Genomic DNA, 10,750 nt, shown 5'->3' with positions numbered 1-10,750 from the left:
GGGAGGGGAGAGGAGAGGAGAGGAGAGGAGTGGGAAAGACTTGGAGAGAGATTTATACTGAGCAAATTAAAGCTTTCAGGTTTCACTTTAGTTTGACAAAAGATGTCCACCAGAAATCCAGACTCCTTATTTACTATTGGCCCTTTGTAAATAAAGTGGGGGTGAAAGAGAGCCCTTTATATTCGTGTCAGTTACACCTTTAATATGTGTGTCTTAGGAAGGATTCTGGCTGCTGGACTTGTGGGGGAAGTAGATGCCCATGTAGGTTTACCTTAGAGAGAATGGAGAGGAGGCAGACCAGGCCAGATACAGCGAGAGGCCTCTCACCCCAAAGCTCTCAGACCTGTTTCTTGTTTGAATGCTTGACATTTTATCATTGCAAATTAATTTTTTTGAGTTGAAAAGTGGCCTTTTAAAATGCAAATGCCTAATAATAAAGGTATGTCAATAATATGTGGCTTTCAGTAAGGCCACAGTTTTTTTTGTTGTTGTTGAGATAGGATCTCACTTTGTTGTCCCAGTTAGAGTGCAGTGGCAAGATCCTGGCTCACTGAAACCTCCAACACCCTGGGCTCAAGCAATTGTCCCACCTCAGCCTCCCAAATAGCTGGGAATACAGGTGTGCCACCATGCACGGATAATTTTTGTATTTTTTGTAGAGACAGGGTCTCACTATGTTGCCCAGGCTGGTTTCAAACTCTTGGGCTCAAGTGATCCTACTGCTTCAACCTCCCAAAGTGCTGGGATTAGAGGCATGAGCCCCTGCACCTGGCCACCACAGCCCTCTTGAGTTTACCAATAGTATTAAATGTTGACTTACTAATTTTTCCAATTTACTCTTCTGTCCAGACCAATGTATCATTTTCCATAATTATATGGAAAGATCCCTGGATACCATTTTCCAGGTCAATCCTGAGAACCAAAAATAAAGTTGTCACATACATACGATTCTTTACCTATCATATTGCATTCTAGCTGGTGGTTTTTTTTGTTTTGTTTTGTTTTAATCATTGATTGGATTATAATAAATCAGACATTGACAATATTGCCAAGATGGAGATGGGTACGTTTTCAGCCTGAGAAAGATCTGTTGGTCTCTTGCTATCTAGATTCTCATTCCTCAGGTGAGACGCAGTGGCTCACACTTAAAATCCTAGCACTTTGGGAAGCTGAGGCAGGAGGATCGTTTGAGCCCAGGAGTCTGAGACCAGCCTGGGCAACACAGTGACACCATGTGTCTACAAAAGATAAAAACATTAACCAGGCATAGTGGCATGTGCCTGTAGTCCCAGCTCCTCAGGAATCCGAGGTGGGAGGATCACTTGAGCCCAGGAGGTTGAGGCTGCAGTGAGCTGTGACTGTACCACTGTACTCTAGCCTGGACAACAGAGTGAAACTCTATCTCAAAAAAAAAAAAAAAAAAAAAAAAAAAAAGTTTTCATTCCTCCCATGTCAAGGATTCCCACTGGCTTCTTCTCTTTAATTTATCCCCTGAATGACATAAAAAATTTACTACCAAATCATGTTTCTACCCTCCCATCAATTTTCCTATGGGCTTACTTTTTAGAAGGAATGGGTGTAGAATATTATCTCCTCTGTCTTGGAAAAAATAAAAGCCCTGCATAAATGAAATAATTAGTTTTGTGGGTTTTAATAACTTTTAACATTATGATTATAGATAGTGTTCTCTTAGTTATCTGCTGTATCACATTCTTATCTTTATGCTTGACAATTATGAATATGGAAGGTAATCATTACTATACAACCTGTGTCTATAAATAGACATTTAAATAACCACCATTGCTAGTGACTTGTCTATAATAGCTATAATGAATAAACTCATTTGTCATCATCATTTTCTGTTGGATGAATGTTGTAAAAAAAAAAAAAAAAGACATGGCTTTGCTGACAACCTTCAACAAAAACTGATCCATTCAGTTTCTCTCTAGAGTAATAATTATGTTTTCTGTAATTATAATAATTATATTTTCTGGTATTTCTATGTGCTGTTTTGAGGGTGTTCCAGGGAAAGGTTTCTATGTGCATCAAACAATGAATCAAAAAGTATGGGAACTTAAACTCTGCATAGGATTGTTCTAAAATTGATGGTACTTTGAACAATATGAAACAATTATATTGCCTTGTTATCAATGGAAGATAACATGCACGGGGAATTATGAACATTACAGCTGATACATTTAAGAAGTGTCTTAAGAGTGAATATGGTTAAGTCCTTATAAAAATATTTTTCAAAATATTTTCTCTAATATGTTGAGAAATATCAGTAATTTATAAGCCTTTTAAAATTAAATGGAAAAAGTCGTATCTTTGTGAAGCTCTCAGTTTTAGCATTGATAGTCCATCAGACTATAGGGAAATAAAATCGAAGAGTGAAAACAATTTTCTGAAGCATTAAAATGCACATGCACTGGGAAACATTTAGTTTCAGTGCAAGCTTTTTTATCGTGGTCAATCATTCCCACTTGAGGGTTTTGACTGCAGTTTTCCCAGCACCGAGACATAAATGTGAGACCATTCGTTTGGAGAAGTGGGGAGGTAATTAGCCTATCTCATATCAAGCCGTCTATATTTTCCATGACTGCACGAGGCATTGTAGAGAAATTATCTGGACCAATAGAATCTCAGGAGACAAGTGGGGGAAGTCGCGTATACAGAGCACGTTCTCTCAGAGAACTCGATCGCCCTCTAGGTTGCATTTACAAACAGTTCGCGAAGCTACTCTGAGCACTTCGCCACCAGGGAGTAAGAGGAAAGGGGCCGGATTCCTCCCAGTAGGAGGACTATCTGGACCAAAGAAAGAGGCTGGCGACAGGAAGGAAGGACAGATCAAGCGTTTGAATAGCAGCTACAGGGCAACCTAAAGCCTGTGCAGTGTTAACAGGCGCGCGTCACAAACAGCTCCCCCGTCTCCCCCTCCCCCCAAGCACCCCTCCGCCGTGTGTCACCTTCCTGTTCGGAAGTCTTAGTAGGTTGCTGGGACAGAACAGGGGGCGCCTGCTCCACCCATCAGGTATCCGGTTGGAAGAAAAGCCAGTCTCAACAACTTGATTCTCTCTGTTAAATGATAAGTTTAGCCGACCATCCGTCTCCAAGTGCTGAACATTAGGGTAGAGGAGGAAGGAGCACATCAGACGTTCCCTTTCTTTTCCAACCACAAATCATACGGTTGCATCTATTCTCTATTCCGCGTAGAGCCTTCCGACTTGAATTCCACGTTCCTCCCGGAATGCATGCCACAGAGCCTCTTTGAGAAAATGAACCCTGTGCATGTGTTTTGAATTTTTTCTGGACTGATTTGTGAGGATAATCAGTTAAGTTATATTTCTTGTGTGTTGTGCTGGGGGTGTAATAAAGCTAGGACGCTGATGACTGTAATTTTCTGAGTGATGTTGCAATGGGGAGAATAAATGGCCCAGGGTTGAACTTTGCAGCTTGCTCCCTTCCTGTATTTAAATTGCCTTGATATAAAGTGGGGTTCATAACAGAACAGGGATAGCCGCCTCTGGCTCGTGCTCTCATGTCATCTCAGAGCTTCCAGCTTATCAGAGGCATGTAGCAGGGAGGCCTACTTCAGCCATAACTGAGCTCTACCTCCAGCCTCCAGAAGTAATCCCCAACCTGCATATCCTTGGGCAACCCGAAGAATGAAAGAAGCAGCTATAAAATCCCCTTTGAAAGGTTCGTACTTCCAGTACTATATTTTGCAGATGCTTCAGAGGATTTGGGGTTACTTGACATGGGGAAGGCACATAAGGTGGGGTGTAGGAGAGGGTCTCTGGTTGTAGGTTTCTTAATTTAATGTTTGAAAAAAAACATGCAAAAGTCTGTGTGCAGGCTGATGTTTCTGGACAGCCTGAGCACAATTTGCCCCCTCAACAGGGGAAGGAACCAGGTGGGAGCAGGGCTAGGGTGGGCTAGGCTAGTTGAATGGTGGGACATGACGTATGGGTGGTATTGGCAATAACAAAGTCATATTCTATGACGATTCCGTGCAAAAGGAAGCAGACATAGGCCAGTTACTGTGATTTGAAATTGCCTAAACATTGCTTTAGGTTGGCATGTCAATTTCAGGTACTAGTAAGTGCTTTATTTTATTTTTATTTTTATTTTTTGAGACAAGTCTGGCTCTGTTGCCAGGCTGGAGTGCAGTGGCACGATCTCGGCTCACGGCAACCTCCTCCTCCCGGGTTCAAGCGATTCTCCTGCCTCAGCCTCCCGAGTAGCTGGGACTATAGGCGCCCACCACCACGCCTGGCTAATTTTTCTATTTTTAGTAGACAAGGAGTTTCTCCGTTTAGCCAGGATGGTCTCAATCTCTTGTGATCACCCGCCTCGGCCTCCCAAAGTGCTGGGATTACAGGTGTGAGCTGAGCCACTGCGCCCGTCCCCAGTAAGTGCTTTAAGTGTGGGCACTAAGAAAACGTTCCCAGCCAGACTCCAGAAAAAGAGAATGTGTGTTTCTCTTCTCTCGGTTTGGGACTGTTGCAACAAAGCAAACCAAGAAGCAGTTGAGACTAGAGATCACTTTAGGGCAAGTGGGGGTGGTTTTGCCTGCAAAACAAACCCCTGCCCAAGACCAAGGAAAAGGCGTTTCACACGCTATTCCTGGTTTGACAGCTGGTATTTCGGGACTGTGCCAGATCCAGTAGGCAACTTTAAGATGGCAGAGCCCTTGGCAGCAAGAGGTCATGGCAGGGCAGCCACCGCAGACAGCAACAGCGAGCGCCAGGTACCTGGCCCTGCGAATAGTGGTAACTTGTAACAGCCTGCTCTGTGCCCAATCGCTGTGCTCGTGGCTTCCCGGCCAGCACCGGCTCACGTCCCCGCGCCGGCGGTCAGCCTGCGGCTCCCAGACATCCCCCAGTCGCGGAGTTACTGGAAGGCACCGGCATCGCTGCTCTGCAGAGCCGGGGCCGCCGCCTCCAGCTTCCCTCCCTTCCCTGCCCTGCCTTCTGCAGCAGGGTCACCCGGCTAATCTTTCAGGATAAAGTCACAGTTTCTGTGGGACTCGAGAGAAAGAGCGAGGTGGCAAAATTAAGACAAGCCCTGGGGCAACCTTGAGTTAAACCCAGGGAGCAGTAGGGATGATTTCAAGACCACGTATCGTGACCTGCAGGGTTTTCAGGTGGGAGACCGGGAGAGAAGCAGGCCCCATAGAGGAATCGAGGATGCCCAGGTCACGCCAGGTCGGTCCCCGGGCAAAGCTACCTCCTCCCTTCGCTTGTTACCTCCTCACGTGTTCTTGGCATGACAGAGATTAAAAATGCAAGGAAAAAAATTACATGCGGAACGGACAAAATGTTCTCAGAGATTACTTTAGAAAAAAAAAAAGTGAAATGCAGATTGTACTTTTTCCTTTAGAGCAGAGACGACTTTTATTTCCGCCCCCTCCCCTGCACATTCCTGACCTCTCCCTCCCCCCCTTCCCTCTTTCTTTCCTTCCTTCCTCCTCTTCCAAGTTCTGGGATTTTTCAGCCTTGCTTGGTTTTGGCCAAAAGCACAAAAAAGGCGTTTTCGGAAGCGACCCGACCGTGCACAAGGGCCATTTGTTTGTTTTGGGACTCGGGGCAGGAAATCTTGCCCGGCCTGAGTCACGGCGGCTCCTTCAAGGAAACGTCAGTGCTCGCCGGTCGCTCTCGCCTGCCGTGCGCCCCGCCGCCCGCTGCACATGGGGGAGATGCAGGGCGCGCTGGCTAGGGCCCGGCTCGAGTCCCTGCTGCGGCCCCGCCACAAAAAGAGGGCCGATGCGCAGAAAAGGAGCGAGTCCTTCCTGCTGAGCGGACTGGGTAAGCGCGGTCGCCGGCCCCGCTGGGGACTTGGCTCACTTCCCCAGAGCGGCTCGGCTCCTGCCCGGCTCGCGGGCTAGTCGGCAGGGGCAGGCTTTCGTCGGAGTTCTGGGAGCCGGGGTCCCGGCGGCGGGAACGGGAGGACCTGGCAGGCAAGGTCGCGCGCTTCGCCCTGCGCCCCAGAGATAAACCCCAGAGGGTGGCGCGCACCGTCAGCTTGGGCTGGGCGGGAGGTGGGGGTCCGGCCGCAGGACGGCGCCAGGCCGGGGAAAGGGAATCTGCAGGGAGCGAGTGAGCGAAGCCACCGTGGCCGCCGCGCACCCGCCGGGAAGCGCCTCGGCGCTGCGACCCCGGCTTTCTCGGGCGGCGGAATAAATGAGAGGTGGAAAACTACCCCGGGCTCTCCGGCCCTCCCCGCGCCCTCCGTCAGCGCTTTCCCTCTCTCCTGCCCCGGGGGCCGATGGAGGCTGATAACGGCCCCGCGCCAGGCCCTCCCCGGACGGTCCTCGCGCCCCTGCCCGGGTCTCGCCCTCTCAATGGGGACAGAACCGCCCGCCGCAGGCAGCGCGGCTGCCAGCAAACCGCGAGGCGGTCGGGGCGGAGGGAGGGGCGAGGCGAAGGGCGGGGCCGCTTCTCATTGTCGCGCAGGCCCCGCCCCCGCGGCGGTGCCTCGCCTATAAGGCCGAGCGCGCGGCCCGGCGCAGCATACACCGAGCCGGTCTCCGAGCGCTAACGTTTTCCTGTCTCCCTGCTGTGGTGATGACGGTGAAAACCGAGGCAGCTAAGGGCACCCTCACTTACTCCAGGATGAGGGGCATGGTGGCCATTCTCATCGGTGAGTGCAGGAATCTGGCAGGACTTCTGCTCCAGGAGACTCAAAGTGGAAATTTTTTGAAAGTCCGGGATCAGATTAGTGTATGTGGCTCCGGACGTTATGAAGCCGTCTAAACGTTTCTTTATTTCTCCTCGTTAATCCACAGCTTTCATGAAGCAAAGGAGGATGGGCCTGAACGACTTTATTCAGAAGATTGCCAATAACTCCTATGCATGCAAACAGTAAGTTTGATGGGATTTGAGGAAATAAGAATAACTAGTCTGGTTTGAATTTGCCAGCAGTAAACATTCTCATCACGGCGTTTATCTGGAAGGCGAAGACTTCTGGGGTGGGAATCTGTTTTCTCCTTAAATTTTAATATATTAGACACATTTTAAGCATTAAAGTTAATTTGCTGATTTGGCTTGAACTGGAGTTGTAAGATAAATGGTTCGTGTCGGCCGAATTCACGCCCTTTCTCCATGAACAACAATCCTTATTTCTGTATTTAACGGGGTTTATTATTTTCTTTAACTGAGTAATATATGGGGTATTTTCAGTTTAAACACCGAATTATCCGGGCAGAAGACGGTAGAGCCAGAAACTGACTTTTGATGTTGGTGTGCCCCCTAGTGGCAAGCTGGATTCTAAATCGTGCCCTTTATTCCCGGCAGCCCTGAAGTTCAGTCCATCTTGAAAATCTCCCAACCTCAGGAGCCTGAACTTATGAATGCCAACCCTTCTCCTCCAGTAAGTATTTTCCATGTGCAGTGCCCCTGTGGAGAACTGTAAGGGAGTCAGTTAGTATTCCTGCATTAATGGTTTAAAACAGCATTTCTAGAATTTAGTATCAAAGCAGGAATGCTTCATTACTTTATGGCATAACAAGTGATAACAAATATTTAAGTATTCAGTCAGTATTATTTTATTTTTTCGTGGGCGTATTTTACCTCCAAAGTGGATTATTTTAAAAGGCATATTTCATAAAAAGGTTTTATCTGTCCAAAACAACATGATTGTGTGCAGTTTCCATACTCATTTGAAATGACTTGTGATGAAATGTGGTTTTGAATGTTTATAGATAGATGTATGGTCATTTGCCTCAGTCATTTGTAGATGTAACATCTTCTACATCGTTTATGTTATAGATGTCTTCCTTTGAAGCAATGATATTAAAAGAAATCCTTTTCTTTTTTTCCTAGCCAAGTCCTTCTCAGCAAATCAACCTTGGCCCATCATCCAATCCTCATGCTAAACCATCTGACTTTCACTTCTTGAAAGTGATTGGGAAGGGCAGTTTTGGAAAGGTAATTTCAAATCTGAAGATCTTTTGGTACGCTTTCTTCGTGTCCTCATTTTACATTCTCCCTGGATGAGGACAGAAAAATGATTTTTTTAAATTGAAATTTCAGGTTCTTCTAGCAAGACACAAGGCAGAAGAAGTGTTCTATGCAGTCAAAGTTTTACAGAAGAAAGCAATCCTGAAAAAGAAAGAGGTATGAGATGTGCTTGATGAGGTTGGCGTTGGAGGTAGACACTCCTTGAATAATCTTGATCTTGGAATTTTGGTGCCAAGTTGAAATATGCCACTAAATCTGAATTGTCATTTTCCTAGGAGAAGCATATTATGTCGGAGCGGAATGTTCTGCTGAAGAATGTGAAACACCCTTTCCTGGTGGGCCTTCACTTCTCTTTCCAGACTGCTGACAAATTGTACTTTGTCCTAGACTACATTAATGGTGGAGAGGTGAGCAGAGGGAATAGAAGTCAACTCTTAGTGTCTCTGCACAGCCTGCTTTGTTTTAGTTTGAGAAGAAAGTTTTCAGAGATACTTGGTGGGGAGAATGTTACCAGAATTAGCATTTTCTTCAACCTATCAGGTTTATAGTTAATAGATTACTTGGGGCTGCTTCCTGCAGTTGTGCTTTTGCTGTATATGTCAAAACTAATTAAATTCATTTGCAACCCAGACTGACTTTGTTCTGTCTCTCGCAGTTGTTCTACCATCTCCAGAGGGAACGCTGCTTCCTGGAACCACGGGCTCGTTTCTATGCTGCTGAAATAGCCAGTGCCTTGGGCTACCTGCACTCACTGAACATCGTTTATAGGTAAGCCTGAGAGCTCTTAAGGCTACCTGTTTGGGTATAAAGGAGACGTAGCACTGGCTCTTTCATAGGGCCTTAAAATAATTTGTGTTTATGTGCAACTTGGTTGCCTAAAACCAGATCCCCTAGCACGTGAGCTGGCTTGACTTCGTGCCAAGGGGGAACCAGCCAAGTGGGATTGTGCCTAATCCAGAATAGATGAGAACAAGGCTCCCTTTTTTCTTCACTATACAACTACAGTGAACCTAAAATGCCTCTAATACCTTTAGCAATTATCTTTAAGAGGATATCTTAGGAAGTGAAATTAACTTGTGCAACTACTTTTCTATTCACTTTTTTACAGAGACTTAAAACCAGAGAATATTTTGCTAGATTCACAGGGACACATTGTCCTTACTGACTTCGGACTCTGCAAGGAGAACATTGAACACAACAGCACGACATCCACCTTCTGTGGCACGCCGGAGGTAGGCGCCCTCTTGGTTTGGTGCCTGGTTTACCCCCGCCTTCCAGGAGAGAGATGTACAATCATGCCTTGAAGTACCAAGAAGAGTAAACTCCTTTCAGAAATTACTTAGTACAATTCAGTGCAAATAAAATACATTTGCTGTTTGATGTAGCAAGAGAAATCCCAAGGCTTTCTGTTGTTTACTGAAAAGTAGCTGTTTGTAAGATCTGCATCATAAAAATTTTCTAAATCTCCAAGTAAGAGATACCAAGTGCCCAGCAATTTCCTAAATGTTAGTACACATAGGTAGCCAGTCACCCTCAAGAAGTCCAGCAGTTTTATCAGGAAGGAATCTAAAGATATATGTCTTCCAAGCTGGCTCTGGATCTCTTAGCTTTTTCAAACTAAATGTGTGGTTGTGGGAGTGCCTGCTTTCACACGTTCTGAACTCTTGTTTCCCTGGTCTGCCTTTCAGTATCTCGCACCTGAGGTGCTTCATAAGCAGCCTTATGACAGGACCGTGGACTGGTGGTGCCTGGGAGCCGTCTTGTATGAGATGCTGTATGGCCTGGTGAGTGGCACTTTGGGAAGCATGTAACACTACCTGCTCCCTACAATATTGTCTTCACACAGCCCAGGCTTGGCCATTGTGTCTTGCCCTTATCAGTAGGCTTATCAATGCAGCTAAGAGGCATATTGGTCATTTTATATGTCATAAGAATAATCACTTACCTAGTTATTTTGTGCATTTCACATTTTACTAGATAGGACCACACTTAACCTGTGTGGTGCTGAAAAGCTACCGCTTATTAACATTGCAAAGTAGACAAATAGCGAGGGAAAAGAAGGCATCGAGGTTGGGAGAGTTTCTCAAATCGAGCCTAGTATTTATTGCAGTTTACATCTTTTTCTCTGCTGATAATATATGCCATACAAAACTTCCAATTAAGTCTAAAGTAATTTTCCCCTTCTTTCAGCCTCCTTTTTATAGCCGAAACACAGCTGAAATGTACGACAACATTCTGAACAAGCCCCTCCAGTTGAAACCAAATATTACAAATTCCGCAAGACACCTCCTGGAGGGCCTCCTGCAGAAGGACAGGACAAAGCGGCTGGGAGCCAAAGATGACTTTGTGAGTGATGTTTTCCTGTTCTCCTGGGCCAGCGGGGACGTGCACTAGACCTCCCTGCCCTTATTGAATGCACCTGTCTAAATTAATCTTGGGTTTCTTATCAACAGATGGAGATTAAGAGTCATGTCTTCTTCTCGCTAATTAACTGGGATGATCTCATTAATAAGAAGATTACTCCCCCTTTTAACCCAAATGTGGTGAGTATCTGTCTCTTCTAAGTACAGTGAAGCCCAAAGGGCATTTCTTTTAATTCAGGATTGTCTGGGGGAGGGTTGGAAGGAATACATTGGCAGATATTTTCTCCATAAACCCGTTATTTTCCTACATAAAAGTACATGTTTGTGTCCCAACAAGGCTCCCATAATTTTAAGCACATTTATCAATAAAAGCATCAAAAGGCAAAAAATGAATGTTATTCTTTTTTTTTTTTTTTTTTTTTTTTT

At 45.7% G+C, this 10,750-nt stretch overlaps 1 protein-coding gene across 5 annotated transcripts in view; it reads left to right on the top strand.

The window, feature by feature from the left end:
• The window catches only part of SGK1 (serum/glucocorticoid regulated kinase 1), a 155,839-nt gene that overhangs the window by 143,246 nt on the left and 1,843 nt on the right, over nucleotides 1–10,750 (top strand). For 2 of the 5 annotated variants that reach the window (XM_017875468.1, XM_017875467.1), the window contains 10 exons: nucleotides 6,788–6,863; nucleotides 7,296–7,371; nucleotides 7,824–7,928; nucleotides 8,034–8,117; nucleotides 8,237–8,368; nucleotides 8,617–8,729; nucleotides 9,070–9,193; nucleotides 9,650–9,745; nucleotides 10,152–10,307; nucleotides 10,415–10,504. In XM_017875468.1, the coding sequence (XP_017730957.1) occupies nucleotides 6,788–6,863; nucleotides 7,296–7,371; nucleotides 7,824–7,928; nucleotides 8,034–8,117; nucleotides 8,237–8,368; nucleotides 8,617–8,729; nucleotides 9,070–9,193; nucleotides 9,650–9,745; nucleotides 10,152–10,307; nucleotides 10,415–10,504 (1,052 nt within the window). Of the gene's footprint in view, nucleotides 1–3,460; nucleotides 3,700–5,364; nucleotides 5,808–6,428; nucleotides 6,643–6,787; nucleotides 6,864–7,295; nucleotides 7,372–7,823; nucleotides 7,929–8,033; nucleotides 8,118–8,236; nucleotides 8,369–8,616; nucleotides 8,730–9,069; nucleotides 9,194–9,649; nucleotides 9,746–10,151; nucleotides 10,308–10,414; nucleotides 10,505–10,750 lie in introns of those variants that run through there. The other 3 variants (XM_017875472.1, XM_017875469.1, XM_017875470.1) reach the window with 3 other exon arrangements.

The sequence above is a fragment of the Rhinopithecus bieti genome, unplaced genomic scaffold (assembly GCF_001698545.2).
Source record: "Rhinopithecus bieti isolate Rb0 unplaced genomic scaffold, ASM169854v2 scaffold_9615, whole genome shotgun sequence".
NCBI classification, from domain to species: Eukaryota; Metazoa; Chordata; class Mammalia; order Primates; family Cercopithecidae; genus Rhinopithecus; species Rhinopithecus bieti.
The sequence above is the reverse complement of the archived record's forward strand: the minus strand, read 5'-3'. Positions and strand labels throughout refer to the sequence as shown.